At 40.8% G+C, this 25,273-nt stretch overlaps 1 protein-coding gene and 1 pseudogene across 8 annotated transcripts in view; both read right to left on the bottom strand.

Moving 5' to 3' along the window:
* CORIN (corin, serine peptidase) overlaps positions 1-25,273 on the bottom strand; it is a 211,759-nt gene that overhangs the window by 80,054 nt on the left and 106,432 nt on the right. For all 8 annotated transcript variants that reach the window (XM_070615025.1, XM_070615028.1, XM_070615023.1 and 5 more), the window contains exon 6: positions 2,011-2,124. In XM_070615025.1, the coding sequence (XP_070471126.1) occupies positions 2,011-2,124 (114 nt within the window). The remainder of the gene's footprint in view (positions 1-2,010; positions 2,125-25,273) is intronic.
* Positions 17,369-23,498, bottom strand: LOC139082592 (chromatin target of PRMT1 protein pseudogene; annotated as a pseudogene).

Here is a 25,273-nt window from a genome sequence, read left to right as displayed (position 1 = left end):
ACCACAATTCCTATAAATTGGATATAATTTTATTGAATCACTTTAAATTCCCTACTGTGGTTGCTTTGCACAATATTTTCTCCTAAGTCCACAGCAATGCTCCCTAATGTAAATCTACGTCCTATAAAAATTCTTTTTGAGTAGAATCATGTTCCATAGGTTTTTCTGAAGAGAGTATTCCAAATTATAAGAACAAATGTATTAGTAAAAACATTTCTGAAAATATTCATGGTGTAACTAAAGTTCCACAGGATGCTAGATATGTAAAAAAATAAACTCATGAATGAATAAAGACAGAAAGACAGACGAAAGGAAGGAAGGAAGGAAGGGAGGAAGGAAGGAAGAAAGGAAAAAAGAAAGAAAGAAAAAGAAAGAGAAAGGAAGAAAGAAAGAAAAAGAAGGAAAGAAAGAAAGAGCGAGAGAAAGAAAGGAGGTGGGGGGTATATATAAACAAATAATTTTGAGGAAAGGCCAAGTTAAGCAAAATTAATGTCTCTTTTTACACTGCAAGATTTCTCAGAAGCTTTAACGCATGAATATGTGTTGTAACTCTCTAAGAAGTAGATCTGATAGGGAGTATTTCTCAAACTTTTTTTTTTCTCAAGCATTTTTCAAGACTCAGGTACTAGACACCAGTTTGGGAAACATTGACCTGAAATATTATCATAATATACTGCCTTTCAAAAGTTATGACAAATAAGCATCCTGACCTTCAGATGGAAGAAGAGTGGGTCCACCTGGCAAACAGACCAGAGGAAGCTCTCAACTGAGGTCAGCAATCATGAGCTCTTATAAAGCATTGGCAACTCCTGCATGATGTAAAACAGTTTCTCCCATAGTAACTACTGCTGGTCATATAACCGTGCAACAGCAATTAGAACACAATTGGATATAGTTCTGTTTTGGATGCAGATCCTGCAACGTATTCTTGAGGCTAATTTTTCTTTTTTATCTATTGCATAAGTGCAAAGCAACTTGAAATCTGAATATATATTTGTTATAGACTGAATGTTTGTGCCATCCCAAAATTCGTATGTTGAAGCTCTAACCCCCAACATTGAACTGGATTTGGAGACAGAGCCTGTGAGGAGGTGAAAGAGGTTAAATGAGGTCACAAGAGTGGAGCCCTAACCCAAGAGGGCTGGGATCCTGCCCTCCTTACCCCTCCCACTCCCCCTTCCCCCTCCTCCCTCTCCGTCTGTCTGTCTCTCTCCCTCCAAAGAGGTCAAGTGAGCACACAGGGAGGTGGCAGCTGCTTACAAGCCAGGAAGAGAACTCTCACCAGAAAGTGAACCCTGTTGGACCTTGATCTTGAACTTTCCAGCCTTCAGAACCATGAGAAAATAAATTTCTGCCTCTTACATCATGCAGTCTGTGGTATTTTGGATGGCAGCCCAAGCAGGCTAATATAGTATTGGACAAACCATCAACCCATTCAGTCAAAATGGCTAATCAAATCAGTGGCAAATACATTGAGGATGTTTAAGGCTGAATCTACGGGTCCATGAATTTAAAACAGTTCATGCCATCGACTATCTCCAGATTTAGAGGAAGCGTAGGCCAACAGGAGGCTTTGCATCTGCTGTGTTACGACCGTGAAGAATCATGAGGGTGAAAAGTTTTCCGATTAAAAATGTCCTTTTTTTAAAAAGTTGACCTTTCTACTCATAAGCTTTCAAAACAAAAACAAAAATCCTCATCCAAACAAAATAAACGAAAAGCCTTCTCCCAACTTTCAGACACCTTATGCCAAACCTCTCCAATCCCTGATCTGTTCCAAGGCAGCATCTAGCTGTTGAGTTCCTAATGAAATCACGCCTTTGAAAGGTGTGCAAACACTGCTCTCACACGGGGGAAGATGAACACAATTGCTCACTTAGAAAGGCCAACTGAAAGTAATCTGCGCAAATGCCGGCCGGTTGTCAGGATTTGACGGCAGAACAGCTTTGGTTTCCAGGCCCTGAATAGATCCCCGTGCGCCAGGACAACCCCACACAGCCCGGCACGTACTGCAATGAGCCTCATCACTCCAGTCGTCACAGTCGTTGTAGCCGTTACACTGCAGTTTCCTGGGGACGCAGATTCCACTGGCACACAGAAAGCTCTCGCTTTCTCCGCAGAGCACTAAAAAAAGGGCAGAAACAATGTCAGAAGAAGGGTTTTTTTGTCTTAAAATTAGGAGAGCCAGATAGCAAACAGAAAAACACCTTCCCATGCTATTCAACAGACTCATTTCCAAATTCCCTCAGTTTCACTGTCACCAATTTTTCTTTGATCCTCTAGGCCATTAACTGTGAAAGAATAATACAAAGAGTGTTCGCTTGAGAAAAGCAAAGAAAATCCACCCGTGGGCTTGCAGAGTGAGAGGCCCCCTGTTCAGAGCACAAGAGAATAGTCTCATCACTTGCACGATGTATGTGAGGAAAATACCAAATGAGAGCATTTTTCTTAATAACTGAAAAGTATTTCAGAGTGAAGTGTTATTAACTGAACAAACGTTAAAAAAAACCAACTCTCCTTCTACAACCACTCAATGTTGCACAGAGAAAGTTACAATAAAAAGAATAAATTGATGTGTGCTTGAAACAGGCATGGAGACCCTATGTCCTGTATTTGAACTGTATTTTACTTGTTTAATAAAAATGCCAGCTAAAAATGCCAGAGTCAATTATGGCATAAGAAATGTGAAATAGCATTGGCTAATAATATTTTCATTCTTGTCTTTTCCTTAACACAGTTACATTTTTGGTATTTTTTGCTTTTAGTAGATGGGGCTCTTTTTCTTCTCAAAATTCAACAAATATTCAATTGTTTCACAACTACAATAGACCATAAAAGTAAGATAAAAAGCTAGAAAGATTGCTTTTCAGGGAAACCATTAATGAAAGGACAAATCAGTTCAGGGACCAGCCCCTTGGCATAGTGGTTAAGTTCAGCGCTCTCCACTTTGGTGGCCTGAGTTCTCGGGTTTGGATCTCCAGCGAGGACCTACACCACTCAGCAGCCATGCTGAGGCAGCAACCAGGAGATAAAGTGGAGAAAGATTGGCACAGATTTTAGCTCAGGGCTAATCTTCTTCAGGAAAAAAAAGAGAAGGATAAATCAGTTCAACAAAATGGGTGTTAAAATACACTTAAATATTTGGTAATGTGCATCAACTGCCTTTTAAATGTGTAAAACCTTTGACCCAGCAATCTTATTTCTTCTTTCATAAAAGGAAATTATTATAAATAAGTGTAACTTTTTATTTTTAGGGATATTCATACCATCATGGTTGATAATGAGGAAACTGTGAAATAACAGATATGCACTACTAGCGGACAAGTTAAATACATTTGGGTACCTCCATGCTAAGGAATACCGTTACAGCCATCGAAAAATATACTGTAGAAAATACTTGATGTCCGGGGAAAAAGTTCAAGATAATTTAAGTGGAAAAACACCATTTGGTTCTAAAAAAGCACAATGTAATTTGGCCTGGAAAGAAGCATATCAAAAGTTACAATGATTATCCCTGGGATTAGGATTAAAAGTCATTTTTAGTTACTTCATTGTATTTCGCGATGTTCTTATAATGATCATGTATTACTTTTTTTTTAATCAGGAAAAAACTAACTTTTCTCATGAGTTCCCAATTCAGAACAACAGTAGATAAATACAACCTTTGAAGACATCTCTGTCTCTCTTTGTCTCCCTCTCCCCACAAAAGCTGTTGTGATCAGTTGTGTGGTCAGCTGCCTGTACACTGTCATAGTGCTGTATGTCACTAAAGCACATACTCCTTGACGAGACGAACCCTGTTGACTAACTAAAGGGAACCAGCAAATATGGCACGTTTTAACTCAGAGATTGAAATACAGAAAAGTGCAGCCCATGCCTGGCCCCAGCAGAGTGGCTGGCACTGAGGAGGTTTGCAATCAATATTTGACGGCACATCCGTCTCAATGGAGCAAAATATATGGCCAGAAAGCAAAGAAAAAAATGCAATGAATGAATTATTTTCCAATGCTATCAAGGAAATCAGAGTTTTGATTTGCTGAACATGAAGTACTAGTTGAACTGGTAAGTTTCTTATGCTACCACATCATGTGCAGTCTTCACAGACAAAAGTCTGGTTTTCCATTTTGTTTGTTGCCAACAGCAAAGCCTGGGGTACTAAGATTTCAGTATCAATATAAACGACATCTATGGACTTCAACTGTCAAGATATGAACCATGTTTATGTTTTGTATAGCCTTAGAGGATTCGGCACAGGACTGCAGTCCTATAGCCACAGAGATAGGCTCCTAAATGCTACACAGGAAACCAGATATAAAATGAAAATCCCAAACACTAAGATTTTACCAGCCAGTCTGTACAATGTCTTCTCTCCAGGGTTAAGAGGAAATTTCAAGGAATGGGTGTTTATCCTATTGTGAGATTGTTCCTGCACTATACTGGAGAGTGCAGGAATTCCATCTGTCTGCATTTCGGCAGCTGCAATGCCTCCGAAGAATTATTGCATTCCCCACCTTATGGCTCTGGTGATTCCTCAGGAGATGTAGCTGAAAGCTCAACAGTAAATAGCTCCCAATATCTCGTTTTCGTCTTTAAGACCCTATATATTTTACTCCAGTAAAGCCATTCTTGTGTATGGTTATGTCAAATCTGGATCAAATTTAAAACATGGCATTGCTTGCATTGTTTTGATTATCAATATCTCATGTCTTGGCTGATTCAGCAGAAACTGACTTCTTTTGTGTGGTTCCTCAGCGGGAGATGTGGCTGCCCTTGATTTTAGGACACTATAAATTTGTGTCTTTATTCTTATTCTTTTTTTAAGAAGTTCACAGTTTCATTAATCAACATTATTTTTGTAAAATTAGAATAACTTTTTGTATAGTCTCTGCTTGATTTCTCCTTAAACTGTATCCAGAATGTCCATTTTTATTTGTGTAAAACTGTTCAACTAGCAAAGTACTTCAAACACATCTTATCTGGACTTTCCAGGCAGCCCATAAAGTAGACAGGTGGGCATTCCAGCACAACGTCCTTGGGGGAGCTGATAGTTTACAAATAGAGGAACTGGAGAATTGTGTGCTCAAGACAGCAATTGCCCAAAGCCGTGTAGCTGGGAAGAGGTGAAAACCACCCCAGAATCACGAGGACAGGGCTTCAGTGTCCATCTGCCACACCACATCCAACCTCTGTTTCTGATACAGCGGTAGTTGTGTAGTCAGTTCAAGGGCACCAGGTTCAAGTACAAGTTCAAACTTGCCATATTTTTTTTCTCTAAACAAAAGATCAACGTCTGTCCTTCAGGGGAACTGGACTGGATGAGATGACATTCCATGTCAGCTCTGAGTTTTTCGGAGAACCCCCTGAGAGAGCTCTTAACAAGTTTCTGAAGAGATTTTTTTCAACCATAAATTTCACTGTCTTATGCCAATCATCTTCCAACAGCCTTTAGACCTAATCCTTAAGATGACAAGGGAGATCCCCTGAGGTGAAGTCATGCTATACAATCTTGATACCATATCCACTAAAATCATCTATAATTCTTACAGGTATATTTTGGACTTTAAACCAATGGCAGATTGATCAATGGAAGATTCATTTGTTAAATGAACAAATACTTACTGAGTATCTACTACATGCTAGGCATTATTCTAGCACCTGGGGATACAGCAAAGAAGAAAATAAAAATAATTCCCCATCTTCATGTAGCATATATTCTACTGATCAGCATCTAATAAAGATATTTTACCAACTATAGATGGTTTACCAGCAAAGTTGACTTCCATTTACACATGTGACAATTAATATTAAGGCAACGATAAGGGTATACAAGGGTATATTGCCTAAGACACTAGTTTACATGACCAAATGGTGGGGACAATTATGAATAACCTGGACTTCAGAACTACATGGATTCTAAAGAGTATATACTCATGAAGATGATCAGCTCTTTTCAGAATTCTTGTCCCTGATAACAGACTGCTGAAATGACATCTACAGCCTGAGATGACCTTTAGATTTTCTGCAACTGTTTTCAGGCCTCTCAGTTCTCTCTGCCTGTGTATTACGGGCAGCATTGATATTGGTAAATGCTCTCACTACTCGTCACTAACTTTTAGAGTCTTTTTCAGAAATTACTCACCAATCTCTGACTGTATAGTTTCCTCATGCACCCTGCCTTTGAGCCCTTGTTTAAAGCCTGAAGCTCAGGTTCAACTCTACTTCTGAGGAGAAAGCTGACCGGGCATATTGGGTCATCACCTGAGCCTGAACTAAGAGCCTGTCAGTCCTTCATTCCACATGCTGCTCGACATTAAATTAGTATAAACCGCTGTTGCTTTACCTTTCACAACGTTATTTGACTAGATGAAAAAGAATGAGTGCAATCTTTTAGCAGCTGATACAAGAATTCCTCTTGGGGAGAGCATTGCATATCTTGGCATAATAGGTTGATAAAAAAGATTGAGGTGAGGGCCAGCCCTGGTGGCCTAGTGGTTAAGTTCGGTGCACTCCACTTCAGTGACCCAGGTTCAGTTCCCAGGCATGGACTTACACCACTTGTCTGTCAGTGGCCACGTGGTGGTGGCAGACCACATACAAAAAGAGGAAGACTGGCAACAGATGTTAGCTCAGGGCAACTCTTTCCCAGCAAAAAAACAAAAAAGACTGAGGTGAAACATAAGAGGTGAGAGAGGAGAGAGAAAATCCAAGGGTATGCTCAAGTGTCCAACTTGGTCCTTACCCAGCCTTCTAGGTCATACTAACTGGAAGGTCCTTCCTTGTGTTGAACATTAAGATGTTTGGGGTAGGCAAGTATGGGTATCAGAAAGCTCTGTGTATGAAAGGAGTGAGGATGCCCATGGGGAAAGAGAGAAGCCAGTGCAGCTGGGCACTGTCTTGGGAGAAAGGTAAGTAAAAAGAGTTGGTTGAGTCTCCTTGAGGCACACCATAAAGAGAAGACTCTCTGAAGACAGAAATATCTAGTTGGATGTTTCAAGTTGTTTTCTGAGGAATGGGAGGTGTAATCATTTCCTCTATCTGCCACATGGAATTGGCAAAGCTTATGACGCTCTCTAATTTTTTCACTCATTTATTTATCCAATTTGGCACTCTCCCAGGAGCTTGCAATATATCATTGAATACAGAATAGATCCTGCATTGTGGAGATATATTCTAGAGCAAAAAATAATACCAATAAATAAGACAATTGTTACATATTACATCAGAAGGTAATAAGTGCTATGAAAATAAGAAGAGTACAACAGATTAAGAGAGCTAGCAGATGTGGGCTTGGGTTAGGACAGGTGCCAAAATCAATTAGGGAGCTGGGGCAGGCCTCACTGAAAGCTGACATTTGAGCGACAATTTGAAAGAGGTGAGGGAGTTAACCAAATCTCGGGGGAAGATTTCAGCAGAAGGAAGTGCCAGTGCAAAGGCCCTCAGGCCAGAGCATGCCTGGCGGGTGTCAGAAACAGCAAGGAGACAGACCTGTGTGGCTACAGTAGAGAGAGTGAGGGAGAGAACAGCAAGAGATAAGGCAGAGCAGAAGGAAGGGCCCAAGCATGGAGGGCTTTATCAGGACTTTGTAACTTAGATAAAAAAACAAAGAGTCATTGCAAGATTTGAGTAAAGAGTGGCAAGATCATTTTCAAGGATCTCTGCCTGTTGTGTTGAAAATACTCCAGAAGAGCAAAGAAAACTGTAGGGAAACATTTAGGAGGTTATTCAAGTAATCCAGAAAGAGATGTTGCCGGCTCCCAGCAGGTAGCAGTGGAGGTTCTGAGACATTCTGGGATGCCGGATGTATTTTGAAGTAGAGCTAGTAGGGTTTCCTGGTCCATTAGACGGAAGTTGTGAGGGAAGATAAGAGCCAATGGTGACTTCAAGTTTTCAGCCAGACAGAAGACTGGAATGGCTATCCACTGAGATGGGCAAGGCTACTGGAGGAGCAAGATGGTGGGGAAATAATATAAATGTGTGAGTCATCAGAAAATCGATTTAAAGTCAGTGTGCCTGGATGAGATCACCAAGGGAATGGTTAGTGAAGAGTGAGAATTAGTGAGATGGTGAAGAGACGATGAATGAAGGCTGAGCTGTTAAACCCCATATTTAATAGCTATAAGGAAGAGGAGAACCCTGCAAAGAGACTGAGAAGGATTGGCCAGTGTGGTAGGAGGAAAACCAGCAGTGAGCGTGGTATCCTGGAAGCCAAGCGAAGGAAAGCGTATCAAAGAGGAAGAAATGATCAACCACGCCAAATGCTGCTGATGGGTAAGACGAAACTGAGAATTACAATCAGATTTGGCAATATGGAGGTCAGTGGGGACCCTGATAAGAGCAGTTTCAGTGGAGTGGTGAGGACAAAAATCTGGCTGGAGTACATTTAAGAGAGACTGAGGGAGAAAAAGTAGCTCAAAGAGAAAGGATAATTCTTTGTTTGCTGAAGAGAACAAATAAATGCAGTAGTATATTACAAGGGAAGTGGGATAAAAAAATAAGCATTTTTTAATGCTTTTGTGTGAGTACAGTACATTCTATGTGGAGAGCATAGTGTGGTTCAAAGTTCTGCCTACAAGTTGGTTAGGGTCAAAGTAACAACGGCCACTCTTGAGCTCAGGGATGGAGGATCATTGACATCAGGAATGTATTTACAATCTAAAAATGAAGCCAGCCTTTTATCTGTCTGTCTCACTAATCCCATGACTAAAATGTGGCTCCCTCCGAAGAACTGTCCATCTTCCAGGTGAGAAATCCTTCTTATTGTCTTCTGCATCTTCTTCAACATCTACTAGACATCTGTTAAACATGGCGCACCATGCTACTCACTTCTAATGGCACTGATGCTCAAGACCATTAGAACTGCAGCCTGCACAACACAAAAACAAAAAGCAAAACCCTGTTTCTTTATAACTCACATCATTTATATTAGTAGAAGATAGTCATTTGTTTGCTTATTGTCTCTCTCCCCCTCCTAGAATGTCAGCTCCTTGAGAGAAGGCTCTTTATCAGTTTTCCTCACTGCTGTGTCCTGAGTCTAGAATAGAATTAAATATTTGATGAATGACTAAATGAAGACTGAGAATATAAGGTGCCCAGCAGGAGTACATGATCATTCCTACTTCTTGGTCCTACATGTTTAAAGGCAATAAATATCTTACAATTTTATCCCTTTAATTGCTAGGGGAATAAACTGCTGATGAAATATTAAAATCCTTCTGTGTTACAGTGGGATACCCCCTCAAACCTGCAGGCAAGTCTGGCTTCTGAGCAGCATTTGCTCATGTGTCAGGACAATGAATATAAAAGATCCTTCTATATAAAATCATCTTCCCCACTGGCCTGTGATGACGTGTCTAGCATTCTCCCAACACTTACACCCACACTACCCACTCCTTAGGTTAAAATGGTGGTTTTCAGAAGAACTCTAGGATAGCAAGGAAAGGATTTGGAGGCCACATCATGGTTCACAGAGTGTCTTCAGTGCCCTATTCCACTTCAACCAGATAGCTCTACTGTGTTTGCTTTATACATTTGAGTCCAGGTAAAATTTCCTTTGAAAATGGATTTTTGTTCCCAGAAACAAGTTTAAAAACCCCTTCAACCTAAAAATTTTACGCATTCAGTTAAAGTCTGAGAGAGCTTACATTTCAATTCAATTTTTTAGCTATGAATATTTAGTTCTGAATTTAATTATAGATAGTTTAGCTTTTCATTATATTTAGACTTGAAAGAATGGGACCCAGGAGTAGTAACTTTTGAGGTGGGGCAGAGGGAGGCAGGACAGCTCAAGAAAGGTATAAAACGTGAGAAGAGTGAGAAGGGAGACCTGGAACCACAACTGAGCTCAGAATGGTCCTGCTCGAAGGTGCGGTGGGCATGGATCGAACTCTGTCACACTGAGGCGCAAGAAATGCCACATCATTTTGTTTTTCTAAATCAAATCAATTCACACTTCCCACTCAAAAAGGTGATAAGAAATATTCAGGCATGTTTTGCAAGGGCCTCTCCCTCCTTAGGGTGGAACAAGAATCTAAGGGAAGAACCAAGAAAGGGGCTCTAGCTTTCAATTCTTCAGAGAATTGCTGAGGGGCTCATGGTTCTAAGCTCTTAGGGTTTATGCTAGACAGACCACTCCATTATGACTGTGCCTCGCCAGGGTGCAGGGCCATGGTCCCCAACATCAGCTTTCCTGGCTGCCCCACTCAGCCATTCCCCTCTGAGATCCTGCCTCTTCTCCCAAGCAAGTGAGCACTAATTCCTGCTATGTGAGGGTCATCCCCAAACCCAGTCCCCATCCAAGCCTCAGGGGATGAATCCTACATCCTCTGTGTCCACCTCTACCCTCCAAACACCTCCCCTATGCCACTCCACTCTCGGCGATCCCACACCATCTCAGCTCACAACTTCTCTCCTCAATGCTGGTCTCCCTTTTCTGAGAATACATAGATGATAGCACACATCCTTTTTGTTTTCTTAGTAAATTGCTCTATTACACAGATTTTTCGTTCACTATCCAGGGAACAAAGGACTTTATTAGCATCTTTTAACTGACAGTTGTTCATTCTAACTTAGTACATGGTAAGTGGTCAGTAAATGCCTGTTGAATAAGTGCATTTAAAGGGCCCTTAACTTAGATATTCTAAAGATAGAAGTGCCACAGTGACTCCCTCTTTTATGACCTGTATGGCTACCTTGTTGTTAGGACAACCATCCCCTCACTACAGTCCAACTCTTTAGTGCCACGTCCCTCCGTGCCTCTTATATAACATGTTTTAATTAGAGAGAAACCATCTCTGTCAAACTAAAGTTCAAAGAAGTCCAAAACAACTCCCCTAATTAAACGTCCTCAAGTCTAAGTTCCTCCTTGACTCATTTTTTTCCCTCTGAAACGCCTTTGCTGAAATGAATGCTATGCTTGACTCAATGGAAACTTTGCCATCTGGCCTTCAGCTTAACTTCCTGAAAATAAGAGCTAAGTATACTTATTGCCTGTCCGACAGCATAATGGAAGAGCTATCATTCTATGGAAAAATCAGTCATTGTGAAATGATCTAAAAATCATTAACAGGAAACAAAAATAGATCTGTAACTGGTGGCACTCTGATAGGAGAGAGAATGTAAAGAGTTTAGAAAGCAGTTCTATGTCATCATTCAACATCTCAAGTAAAATCACAGTACAAAATACAGTTATACAAAACTCTGCTCGGTAGATTTTAAATCTAATTAGACAGAGGAGAAAGTAAAGAAAGAATAGAGTAAAAAGCAAGAACTCAAGCTTTATGATCAGAGACTGTCAGAAATACACTGCCAAGCAGAAATCTAAAGAAACTTTTTTAAAAAGAACCTTTATTCATCCAACATTTCAGAAGGAAAAGAAGAAAGGAAGGAGGAAAGGAAAGAAGGGAAGGAGGGAGGAAGGAAGGAAGAGAGGAAGAAGGGAGAGTAGGAAAGGAAGGAAGGAAGGGAAAGAAGAACAACTTCCAAACAGGAATTGTCTAACTAAAAGGATATACTAGTTTACTACCTTAAGTTTTAGTGTCTGAAAGTCGCAAATAGGACTCTGAAGCAATTTTGTCAAAAATCATTGGAAAATAAGATGTATTCCAAGACTCTGTTATTTATCATTTCCTGCAAATAAGTACAATAATATAATTTCAAGTTTTTAAAGAACACAGACAATCTAGAAACTGTATGCTTATAGTCTCTCCTCTCAACAAGGCAAGCAGAGATTTCTAAATTCAGAGATACTCAAACACATAGGGTTTTTTGGGGAGATGCTACTTTCTGAATTTGCCTTAGGAAATAAACACCTTATTTTCTAAATAAGTTGTTATCATTTAAAGGAACTTTAAAATATTTTTGAGATTTTCTCCAAACATAAAACTGTCTCAAATGATGTTTTGCAATTATTCACTGGGAATCACAAAATGATAATGATGGAACAATAAATACACTACCTTTGACAAATTTCAAACAAATGTAGTATGTCTTCTATAAAAGAGTTAGAGCTTGCAAATAAATCTAACAGAAATAAAGGAAATCGATATGATTTGCAAAGAAAATGGTCTCTTGCATGCATATGGTAGTACCTGAAAAGTGATCCATATAAACATTTTTCCAGACCTTTATTAAATGTGTAACTCAGTCACATCTATGAAAGACTTATGAGAAAGAGGAACAGAGAAAAGTAACCAGTTTGAAGAGCTATCCCCTGTGATTTTTCTTGCTTGTTGGGCTATACGGATTGCACTGATTTCATTTTATGGGTTTATAGTTTGTGGACTTCATTTTCAACTCTAAACCAAATTTAATTTTAATCCCACTTTCTTTTATTTTAGTCCATTTTTTGTATTTACAATCTAAAAGCTACAATAAATGGTCTACGACTTTGTAATACTGGGTGGCCTGAGACCCAGAAGTAGAATATACATATATATTTAGAATTTACTGTGAAAAGAACTTCAAAAAATACCTTCAAGAATAGATTACCATTCTACCCTAATGTCTAAAATTTCATTTCCAGTCCCATGAAGACTATCCTATATCATTTTTCCACCTACTCTCTATTGTTAATTACTGTAACTCAAGGTATTCCAAAGCATTATCATTCTTTGTGGGGTTTTTTGAGGAATATTAGCCCTGAGCTAACTACTGCCAATCCTCCTCTTTTTGCTGAGGAAGACTGGCCCTGAGCTAACATCCGTGCCCATCTTCCTCTACTTTATATGTGGGATGCCTGCCACAGCATGGCTTTCCAAGTAGTGCCACGTCCGCACCCGGGATGGATCCGGTGAACCCCGGGCCGCCAAAGCGGAATGTGCGCACTTAACTGCTGTGCCACCGGGGCGGTCCCCAGCATTATCATTCTTAAAAATTCACTGTCAGGATACTGTAGGATCTCACCTAACTTCCAGATCCCCCAGCCAGTAGCTGGATGCCAAGATTCTGAAGACCTAGGTTAGAACTCTGCCCAAGACCCTCTCTAATCTCCATGCTCTTAGCTGTTGGCAACAAATCCCACTCATTTGCCCCTGCACAGTAGCCCATGGGGACAGCAGGCATTCCAATGGCTGGGTCAAGGCAGTGTTGGGAAAACCTAGCTATCTGACCCTTCAAGCTTAAACCACCCCCAAACAATCACGTGACATTAATTACAAATGCTATTATGATTAAAAGAAAAGAAGTTAATGGTGAAGAAATTAGTTCATAAACATTCACCCTCATATCTATACTGCTATTGACTGGATCTACAGACAAGAAAAGTAATTATTCACAAAAATGACCCTGAGATACAAAAATAAAAGTTATTTTGTAAAAAAAAACAAACAAACTACAGATTTGGATTTAAATTAAGCTATCTATGCTACTTTGGGCAAGTTATTGAACCTTTTGGAGCTTCTTATCTGAATTCCGCCTGCTTTGGGATTGTCTTTGAGCATATTAATCAGTAACGATATAAAGCGCCTGGCACTGAATAGGGTAAAGCCCAGCATGTTCTGTTTACTATGGTTGGGAAGTGTGTAATTCACTTCTGAAAGATGGCCATCACAAAGAGTTGAAAAACGCATTGTGCTTAAAGGTTAACCAAAAATAGTTAGAGGGTCTCATTCTCCGACCTTGTGGACACAGCACTGCTTGCTCTGGTGTGGAATGAGAGAGCAACTGGACTCTTTGTAACAACTAAGATAACTGGAAAAGAACATGGTTCTAAAGAGATCAACACACACAGAAGCTAATATAACAACATCCAGAGACAGAATTCCTAAGTTTTCTTTGGCTCGTAGACAGAAAAGGAAGTCAATTGCTCCAGGAATGTTGACTTTAACTGTTAAATCGTTTGTGGCCTGTTATATGATTTACAAACTGGTAGAACACAGAGGTCCCTGAATTCCCTCTCCCATGCTTCCTCCACTTTTCTACCACCGCGTGCCTTTCACAGCACAGCTACGTAAAATCTCTCCGAGTATCCATAGTTACCAGGATTGTGTATAACAAAGCCACACAGACTAAACCTAACATGGAAAAAATCAACCTTGCCCAAAACTAAATATAAGCACCATTTAATTAACTTGCATTCCAGAGTCATAGCTGCCAACTTGCTGAGACCAGAAGATTGGGTACACAGCACCCAAGGGCTCAGAGGGAGGGGGAAAAATCTGCTAAAATTTTTTCCAGAATCTTCACAGGATTCATCTATTCCTTTGTACTGGTAAACAGGATTAATATCCCCTGTGAACAAGATATAGTGATCCAGTCGGGGGATAGAATGAGCCAAGGCAGGAAGAGGTGAAGTTTCAGGAGAGGCTGAAGTTTTGGGAGGGACAAAAAGAGACCAGAAATGTATAGCAACTAATCTGGCGTTGAGATCAGCCCTGAGTCAAATAGGGAGCAGTGCACGTTATCCCTGAGAGGAGAAAAGACGTTACCACGGATAACGGAAAGTCAAAAACAATATGCCTATCACTATAAACTGTCATTACTGCAATTTGAGCAGTGATGCAGTCTCATCTAAAAATACTCTACTGATCAACCTGCAGTGCTTAAATTAATCCTGGGAATTTTTATGATGTGAGAGTCAGTCAGTGGTGAATGGGTTGGGAGCAATATTGCTGGGAAAAGGTCCATTTTTCTCCCTCTTCCAAAAATGCAGGGAATGTGCAGTTTCTAAGCAGAATCACAAGATGGCAGCCATATTCAGCACACGGACCCTGTGAGGCACTACAGGGAGGAACTCAGCCGGAGACCCTCACCACCTAAGAGGTTTCGGAGACTCGGGGAGAATTCCAGCTGGGAAACTTCTGTTTTCCAAAGGGCATCCTTTGCTTGTGTCTACAACTGGTAATTTTTCAATAATGAAATCCCAATTCTGTCAATTATTACTACAAAGAATGGAAAAGCCCATCACAATTGATGCCTACTCATATCTTTTGCACATTTATCCATTGGTTTTCTTCCTTATTGATTTATCAGAACTCTTTTTGATGCAGCCATTTTCTCCCAAGCCATCACTTATTTGTCTTTTAAATTCAGAGTCTCTTTACCTATACAAAAGTTCCACATGCATATGACATCAAATATGTCAGTCTTTATGATTTACATCTTTACAAACCATATCTATACGTGTCATAGAACAGACACTCTGTCAGGGCAGTGATTTTTGTCTCTTGTTTTCTGCTATAGTCACAGGTCTTAGAAGAGTGGCGGGCACATAGAGTGGGCTAAACAAACTTTGCATTCAGTCCATAGCCTTCCCAGAGCAGATGGAAAATACTAAGGCCGAAATTAAGAGACACATTCTGGCCAAAATACAGGAGAAATAGGCCACAGAGATAGAGAAACCAGGTCAGATTTCCTAATAGTCAAAACTGATTTTGACATGGCCATAGAGGAAGGATACAGGCTGACTGATTGATTTTTGTTCAAATAAGAAAGCTTCCCATATCACTGAAATGGTCAAAATATAAAATACATAGCCTGATCTATATTTTATGGAATGGAATAAAAGACGTCTCCAGTTGCTTTCTAGATTCAAGGTTCAGCAAAATGCCAAAGAGGAGAAATTTGGTGACTACTTTCCAGCAAGTACCTTTCTTAACACCAACCACCAGACGGAAACCACATCATAAACTGAAGCACAGAGACGATAATACACTTGTGGGAAGTGTCCATGTGGGTGACAGTACTTGAAAACAATTGTATTATATGTGTTTTCAGTATTTATGTTAAAATAAAATCACATTTCTTTTAGAAATCATTTTTCATTTTAAATATAGCACATTATGGAACACTAATACGGACTTTGTGCATTTATTTCAGAATTGACTATTTCCATTCTCATAATAACCAATAATTTTAGAAATCCAATTATTACCCAGTCAGTTTTACTTCAAGTGGTTTTTTATGCATTTTTAGAATTTTAATTTGTACATATGTGATTTTTGTGGATTCGAGATGGATTTTTCAGCAGGTGATCTCATTTACAAGAAAATATCATTACAAATGCCTGTTAGAATGTCTCCCCATGGCACTTAGATTGAAATGAATCTCTTCACAGCTGTAGAAAAGTTCTTCTGAAATTTTGGTATCATAAGCTCCAAACTTCTCTGCTCTAAGAACTCTGAAAAGAACTGCCAATTTTTCTCAGTAACGATCCCAAGAAAAGTCTGTGACAGCCATTCCAGGGCCATTTACAAATAGACAGAAAAGGGGGCCAAATACTTCATAAAATTTGGCTTGATTCAAATGGCTCCAGGGAGGTCTCCCTGCCTGAAATATTTCTCAGCTGAAATTCCTCAGTTTGGATTTTACTCATTTAACTTAAGCCAAAAGTCCTCAATTAAAAGCCAGTTTCTGGGGACTCATTTATTCAACCAACCAAGAATTCTGGAGATTGTCTGCAGAAGGCACGATGCTAGCCATGGCAGAAATCATAAAGCCTTACAGAGACCATAAGAGACAAAGCTATTATCAGCGATTAATACTTCGGGAGAGAGTATTTATATATTTATCTGTTTTATTTATTTATTTATTTATTTCGATTTGAGAGAACAATTTCTTGTTATAATGAACCAGAAATACAAGATTCCACGGAAACTCGAACAGTTGACAGAATATGGGTGAACTTAAAACTTCAAGGGAAATAAGTAAAGGGTCAAACAAAGCCAATAAATAGAGAAGCCCCAGACTGGTTTGGGATAAACACAAGAATAGCATTTCAGCATGGGTATTTTCTGACCCCTCTCAGCAGGTTATCTGCCAACTTTCTCCCATTCTTTTCTCCTTCTGAAGCATCCACCAAACCAAATGGCTTATTCCTCTCTATGGCAAGTCTAAGTCAAGCCAATGGTACCTCTTTGGATATGATGCAAAGCCAAGAGGAAAGTTTATAAATCTCATTCCAAGACAGAATGTGTACATACACTACCCAGCACACTGGTTATGTGTCAATGTGCATGGTAGCAACTTTAATCAAATCAGAACTGCTACCATGTGTAACCTATTATGTGGCCCTGTAGCTATTTCAATGTTCCTAATTTACTACACTAAAATATCAACAAGGCATAACCCATTTCTGAGCTCCACGTTTTCTAAACACTTCTAAGAGGCTATTAAAGATGATGTAGAACAGACCTAACTCTCAGAAACCTATGCATTAGGGAGGAACACTGATGGGCTCCTTTCGGGGACTTGTTTCATGGGGGCACAGAAACCAACAGAGGAAATGTTAGAACATCAGTATAACAGGTGACAGGAGAAAGAGGTGGGAAGAGGGTGTCCTAGCCACAAGGCCAACACATTCACGTTCAAGGAGAAATTTCAGTGAAGGAAAAAAAAAAAAACCCCCAAACAACATAACAAAACAAAACCCAAGTCAGAGAAAAAAGGGTTTCATACAACACAGTATCAAAAAAGTAAAAGGAACACACTAAATGCACAAACTGGTGGCAAGTAAATCCACAGCCTATTGTGATAGGTCCTTCCAGCATCAATCAGGTTTCTTCTCATGTGTTATCTCAAGGTTATGTACAGATGTGGTGACTTTAACAAGAGTCTCTCACAGGAGGGCGGGTAGGCTTCAATCATTGGTTTCAGGATCTGTCTGTGCCACGTAGGCATCCAACTCAGCATCCAGGTGTCCTTTCGTTTTCGACATGTATGCATCCAACTGGTTGTCCAGCTGCTCCTTGGTCAGTACAGGGCGAGCAAGGGCACCTCTCCCTCGTCCACGGCCTCTGCCTCTGCCTCCAAAGCCCCCTCTTCCCCGACCTATCATACCCCGACCTCTACCACCGATTCCGCCACGACCCATAGCTCCGCGCCCTAGGCCCCCTCTCCCAGGACCTCCACGACCTCGAACACCACCTCTTCTTAAGCCCATTCGGGGAGCTACGGCTGTCCACCTCGGAGCAGGTTTTGACCTCGGAGCGACATCCCGCCCCTAAGTAGGGTTCTTGTGGCACGTCCCCCACGTAGTCCGCCTCTGGGCAAGCCTCTCTGGATTATGGGCAGGCCTCGTCCTCCGATTGCTCCCCTGGCCAGGGCCCCTGTGGGTCGGCCTAACCGTGCCTGGATGTTACTTTTACCTAGGCGCTGCTTTAAGCTCTGCTTAAGTTTTAATGCTGCCTGGACAGAGGGTCTATTCTCCATCTGCTGGGCCAGTCTTCTGTTTCTGGCACTGGCTAGCTGCTGTTGTTGCTGCATCGAAGCTCGAATATTCACTGGCATCGGCTGTTTGTTCTTCAGCATATTAGTAAAGCGCTCATTTAGAGACATCTTGGTGGTGCTTTTTAGCACAACTTTCGGCGCTGACTGTGCAGCCATCTTCAAATCCCGAGAATCGAAGGAAACAGACGCCAGTGCTCCTCCCGGGGCTGCCACCACGGTTGCGGCAGGCGGGCCGGCGGCCGGCCGGACCTGAGTGGCCGGTGGACGGGCTCGGCTTAAGTTGGTGGGCGGTTGGTCAGAGGTGTAAGCGGTAAATTGCTAGGTTAGTTCGTTGCCGTTGGCTGGCTGGCTGGCTGGTCGGCCGGTCCGCCTGCTCGCCCGGCCTGCCCTTGCCTGCCTTTCGTCTGTCCCACTACAGCTGCTACCGCCAACTCCCGCTCGCTGTCCAAAACACTGTTTTATTTATTTTTTTAAAAGGTATCAAAAATTAGTATGAAAAAATGGGAAAGGGCTCCCACCCCAAGGACATACCTGGGTAAAGGCCCTAGGAGACCAAGGGTCAACCCAGGGTCAGCAGGGGCCAAAGAAGTGGCAGCCATGAACTTCAGAGGAATAAGAGAGGAGGGGAAGTCCTTTGCCTCACTAAAAATTTCATCCAGGATCAGACATCCATGACTTCGTTTAAGCTAATACTTTCTATTTAGCAGGCAATGTCTTAAAGGCTTCGCTTTCACTTTTCCTTGGAACACAGCTATGAGATGATAACCTCATTTATCGGAGGATGAAACCAAGTCTTGGAAAGGTTAGTAACTTTCCCCTATTAACACAGCTAACAAGTGGCAGAGCTACTTAACCCAAACCCAGGCAGTTTGACTCCAGAGCCCACACTTTTAATATAAACACTGAAGCGTGCTGTATTAGGTTCCTATTGCTGCTGGAAAAAAATTATCCTTCAACTGGATAGCTGAAAACAGCAGGAATTTATTCTCCACAGGTCTGCAGGTCAGAAGCCTGACATGGGTCTCGCTGGGGTAAAATCAAGAGGCCGGCAAGGCTGTTCCTTTCAGGAGGCTCTAGGGCAGAAGCTGTTTCCTTGTCTTTCCCAGCTTCTAGTGGCTGACCTCACTCCTTGGCTCGTGCCTCCCTTCCTACATGTTTCAAGCCAGCAACGCAGCATCTCTCTGATCCTGTGTCTGTCATCACATCTCTGACTCTCCTCTTCTGCCTCCCTCTTCCCCTGTTAAGGACTCTGGTGATTACATTGGGGCCACCCAGATAATCCAGGAGAATCTCCCTATTTTAAGGTCAGATGAGTAGCACCCTTATTTCCATCCTCAACTTTAACTCCCCATTGCCATGTAACCTACTATATTCACAAATACCAGGCATTAAGATATCGACATCTTTGGGGGACCATTATCCTGCCTACCACAGATGCTTTGATGTTGTTTACTCATTTTTTTGTGTGACTCTTACATACAAACAACCACCTGCAAATGATTAGCTCAAACAAGTGTGCCTTCTCTCCCACCCGCTGATTACCCTCCTCCTCCCTCTTCCCTCTTCCCACCTCTGTTGGAGATGCTGTGGTTTGGAAACTCTCCAGTCACAAGCCTTGGTTCTAGCCTGATTCACTCAATTCTACTGCAGGAAGAGCCCAGGGGGTAGGCATCTTGGCCATACTGTACGAGATCACTGGGGGAAAATTGCTATTCAATTTTGCTCCTGTAATGAGCGTTCAAAAGGCTCAGGAATGATGCTCTAAAAATGTAAATGAATCTGATATCAGGTCTTTGTGCAACCAAGAGCTAGCTGTGTTTTTTAGCTGTCAGCTACCCGTGCTTTTGACTTTCCCAGAAGGCAAGAACCGAGCAAAGAAACAGAAGAGGACAGTGGCCTGAGGAAGAACTAGGCCTTGACTTCCTCTCTTTCTCATTTATCATTGGTAATCAAAATCCCTTAAAAACCTCAAAAGAGCTATAAGATTGAGGGCAAAGAAGAAGCTATGGGATTTCAAGCTATTCAGTAGCAGGCATAGCGAAGGCAGCAAATAGGTAGCTGCAGAAGGCTGAGTAGATAGCTAGGCCCACAGCCAGGACCAGCTACATAATTTGTGGGCCCAGTGGAAAATGAAGATGCAGGGCCCTAGTAAGAAAAGAAGTGCTTTAAAGATACTAAAATATAAACATTCTTTCCTCTAAAAATATTTTATTACTTATAAAACATAATCACAGTAATAGGGACACATGAAGAACAACATAAACTTACAAATTGCACAAAAAATAATATTTTATGTCAGAATTTAATACGATACAACAAATAGTACATTATTAATGTGACATCTTGATTGATCATAAGACTTTTCTGGCTCATTTTTCTGCAAATTCATTTATTAAGTCATCAAAAGTAGATTTTTAGCAACATTATTTTCAATCTATATAATTGAAAATGGCATCAGCAGCTCTACAAAGATGCAAGATTGCAAAAGATTTTTGTTAATTTTTAGTTTTGACAGAATATTTCTTCTGATGCAACTTCTACTGGAACTAAGAGTATGTTATAGGTTGTGACAACATTGGGATAAATTTCTGATAAATTATTTCAAAATACAAATTTTAGTATATCTAGAGCTGATGATCCTCATGGAGCAAATCTAATGAAATGTTTAACTCTTCACGTGAATTAGTTTTGTGTAAATCTGAATTTAATTTTAAACATAAATTTATACAATGGCATTTTAATGTTTCTTCTGAAATTTTTGGTAAATTGTGGAGGTCATTCAAGAAATCAAAAATGGCATCAAAAATTATATACCATTCAGAATGCCTGTTTATACATTCTATAGTTGTATTGTCAATTTTAAGAAAAATTTTCATTTTATATCGTCTTCCTTGTGAATAAATGGTTCATCTGAAGTTCACGCGAAAGTAATGTTCTTTTCCACTGACAGTGGTTAAATGTAATTTCTACTTCCAAGCCTGTGGATATTCATCTTGCAACGTTTCAGTATTCAATACCAAAGATTCTAAACTCTTTGAGGAATTCTAGTGACTCCCTGATAAATGCTTTATTGCATTGTTCATGTGTATGCATTTATTGTGTAATAATTTACTAACAAATTCTGTTGTCGGAGTGCCAGCGGCTCCTGTCCCAAGGTTCAGGCTGGAGAGTTAATATTTGTGCAGATGCCACATGGATGGGCTCCAGGGACAATGGCCAAGCCAGCCTCCCACAGGTCCCCATGTGGAACCCTCCTCCACCCCGGGGCCAAGGCCACCACTGCCACTCCTGCTGCTTCTGCTGTTGCTTCTGTGATTGTGAGGCCACCATGACCCCATGGGCCCAAGCCCGCTACCTTGGGGCTCTGTGGAGTCCCAGAGAGTCCTGAGGCACTTACAAGTGCCTTGGGTTGCTCAGCACCCACACCACCCAGCTGTGCTGGTTGGCATGTGCCCTCGTGTACACACACTACCACCTAACATATCTCTGCTGCTTACACACACGCTCCAAACCTCACTCAAAAAACACAAGTTTAAAGATAAAGCTATTAAGAATTCAAGATGGCGACAGCAGAGCATTAAACCAAGCCTGGAGCCCTCTGAGCACAAGGCACTGTACCATTGCACAGGTCACCCGCACATGAAGCCAGCCCTGCCCTCAGGCCTCCAGAGGAAAAAGGAAGACAGGGAGGGTGAGATGGAAATGAAAGCCTGTGACAAGTCCTGAAAAGTTACAATGGCAGGGGTCCCAGCCTCCCATCACCTCTCAAATCATAACCACTGTATCCATCCTCCACCCACATCTCTTCTGCCACACCCACCAAATTCCATGCTGTTGGAGTCACCGTCTAGACACAGCAACCACCACTGTGATAGAGCAGGGACTGCTGGTTGTTCACCCTAATGCACTCTCCACCTCTTTCATAGTAATGGAGTTTAAGGTGCACCCATGGTTGCCCAGCTAATGACTACATTTTCCAGGCTCTTCGTAGCTAAGTGTGGCCATCTTACTGAGTTCTCCACCCTATAACATAAGCCAATTCTTCTTCTACTTTACCTGCTTAAAAGGGACTTGCTGCCATGCACTTCCTCTCTTTGCCCTCCCACAAGCTGGAGCACAGATACAGGGTTCAGCTAGTTTCAATCACTCAGATAAGGACCACGGTCTAGGGATTAGTGAAGCAAAAAATGGATGGAACCCAAGTCTTTTGATGACTTCATAGGGCAAGGCTGACCCAGCAAATGGAAAATTCATCTTGGATCTACCACTTAGAGAAATAAAATGTGTTTCAGGATGTCTTTTGTTACAGCAGGTTAGTTTTCTATAACTAATACAGATGATTTGAAACTGGGGAGGTTTCATTCCCATTGTCCATCTGTTCATAAGACGAATCTGAGAATAAAGTCCAGTGCCTGGTATGAAAGTTAGGCCCCCAGGAAGAAAGTGGTCCATCACATCCCAATGAGGACTCTGGGTGTACCTTCCCACAGAGACACTCATTTACACATGTCAGCTATGAGTCTGACAGGCTTCGGTAATCCAGCCCAGTCTAGAAATGTACCCACTACATTCTTCTATGATATCTTTCATGTTTGAAATAACTGATTTGCAAACATATCTTTGAAATAGAGCCCATTTATTTGCTAAAGTCTGTGTGTAATACTGTATCTACCTTATAGAATTGTAGCAAAGATTAACTGAGATGATACGTGTAAACCATTAGCACAGTATCTGATGCCAAGTGAGCTTTCGATAAATTTAACCTTCTTTATTATTACTGACATTATTAAATCGACATCATAATATAGGCAGCCAAACCAAGAAGGTATTTATTTTAAGGAAGTATACTGCAACAGGCTTGGGGTATCAGTGGGCAACAACCCTCCCCCTCCCAGCCTTTGCACACAGAGTTATGAGGGATAAATTAGTCCAATGTTCCTAAATCTGTTAGCTTCCACAAGTAGTTCTAGCACATTTTTCCGAAAATAAATTGCATAAAATATTACCTCAAAAAACGTGTGAGGTGTTAAAATATTCCTCAAAGTAGTCAATTAGAAGTGCTGGGTTAGAGAGTCAACAGGGACAGAAATGCCTGTGCCTCAGAAAGAAGAAAGGAAGAATTGAGCACATGAGAGAAACAGAAAGAGCCAGCAAATCCGCTCCTCCCCTCCCGCCCCTTCTCCCCCCAACAAAAGTCTGGCGAGAGAAGAAAGAAGTTTACCTTCTATAAGATTAACTTTACAATCAGTGATACACAGTGGATCAGGGCAAGATGGTTTTTAAAAACTGAGGGGGAAAAATGGGCTTCTACTTTGAAAAAAAAGAATAAAAGGAAAACAAAATTTCTTTAAAGCTATAGGGAACAAAAAGAGATAACAGAAAATCTTAAGATTTAATTAGGTGTGGAAAAAATCTGGTAATGGAACCGAGAAGGCAGACTTTTAAGTAATTACTTATCTCTAGAGCGCTATTTTCAAGAGTGAACAATGAATAAGATAATAACAGAGAGCGGAAAAGTGAGATGAAATAGGTGAAAATCTGGAGAAAGCTTTCTTAGATAATCTGGACTTGGCAGTATTTCCTTTGTTCAGCATTTCTAAGGAAGGAAATATTCCACACAGCAAAATATTCTAATAGCTGAAGCAGATCCATTTAAGATTCTTAGTAGCTTTCATAATTTTACTAAAGTTCTGTGAAATAGAACACTCGTTCTCTTCTGAAATTGAGTGTGCTGATTGTTAACATTTCCTTGCTGCTCCAAGGTCTTTAGGATGAGCAGCAAAAATTTCCCAGCGCTGCTGGGAGGTTGCTGGGCTGAATTTGTCCCTATGCTAAGCTGCTAAAGACTGCTGCCTGCTTTAGGTGCTTGCTATTTATGTATTGTCCTCCCTCCTTCAATGCAGTCTCAGCCGTCAACATCTCCACGGTGTAGACACACCTGCACCAATAGTTTTATCCATCTCCATTTCCAACTCGTTTGCTATTAATTATAGAGATCTGGGGAAACAAAAGGAGCAAGTTTCTAGATTTGTTTGAAAAGTAAAAGTGAACAGGCTATGGAAAAAGGACCTCGGGTAATATTTTTAATGGCAGGAGTGAACATCTATTCGGTAGTTAATCTTTCTTGTTTTTTTACTTTTTAATCACTGGTTGTGTTCTGAATAATTTAGGTGGCAACATCTGGATGAGTGAAGTGCTACCATATGTTCAAATGACTGAATTAAAATAGAAGTGACACATGAAAAGAGACAGTGTTGCTTCAGTGGAAAGAGCATGGAGCTTTACCATTAGAACTGGGTTCAAGGCCCAGTTCCGCCTCTTACCAGCAGTGTGAACACACACCCACTATGCAGAGGTAGTTTGAAGGTTAAAGAGATAAGATAAAGTACTTGTCTCCATACTTGGCACATATAGAGCTCATATGGGCAAGCTATATTATTATTTTTATATCATTAAATATTTAGTGGAAATTTGGATGGGTATCTTATATACTCAGAAGGGATTACTACAAACCCCAAATTTAATCTGTAAGAAAATAACCAACTTTAAATTATGTTAGGTAAAATAGAATTAATTAGATTTCTGAAATTTTAAAGCTGGGAGAGACTGGCAATCACACAGTCCTGCCTCCCCGGCCTATAGATGAGGAAATCAAGGCCAGAGAGTCAACATGACTTGGCCAAGGTCACAAAGCTAGAATGGAGAGGCGGGAGTGGAACTCAGCTTTCTTAATGTCAAATCCAATGCTCTTAAGCAAATATGAATTCATCTAGAACAGAGGTCGGCAAACATTTTCTATAAGGGGCCAGAGGGTAAGTTTTTTAAGTTTGGAATGCATACAGTCTCTGTTGCAACTGTTCAACTATGCTGTTGTAGAGCCAAAGCAGCCCTAGATGATAGATAAATGATGGATGTGGCTGTGTTTCAATGAAACTTTATTTATAAAACAGGCTACAAGCTGTATCTGGCTCACAGGCTATAGTTTGCTGACTCCAATTTAGAACAAGTCGACAGACTCTTTAGCTAAAGGAAAATGATGGGTACAATTTTAAATCAACAAATCAGCTGTCAATGCAGTAAAAAACTGGATGACAATAAGAGATCTCAGGAG

Source organism: Equus przewalskii, chromosome 3 (assembly GCF_037783145.1).
Source record: "Equus przewalskii isolate Varuska chromosome 3, EquPr2, whole genome shotgun sequence".
Taxonomy (NCBI): domain Eukaryota; kingdom Metazoa; phylum Chordata; class Mammalia; order Perissodactyla; family Equidae; genus Equus; species Equus przewalskii.
This window is presented reverse-complemented; position numbering and strand designations above follow the sequence as displayed.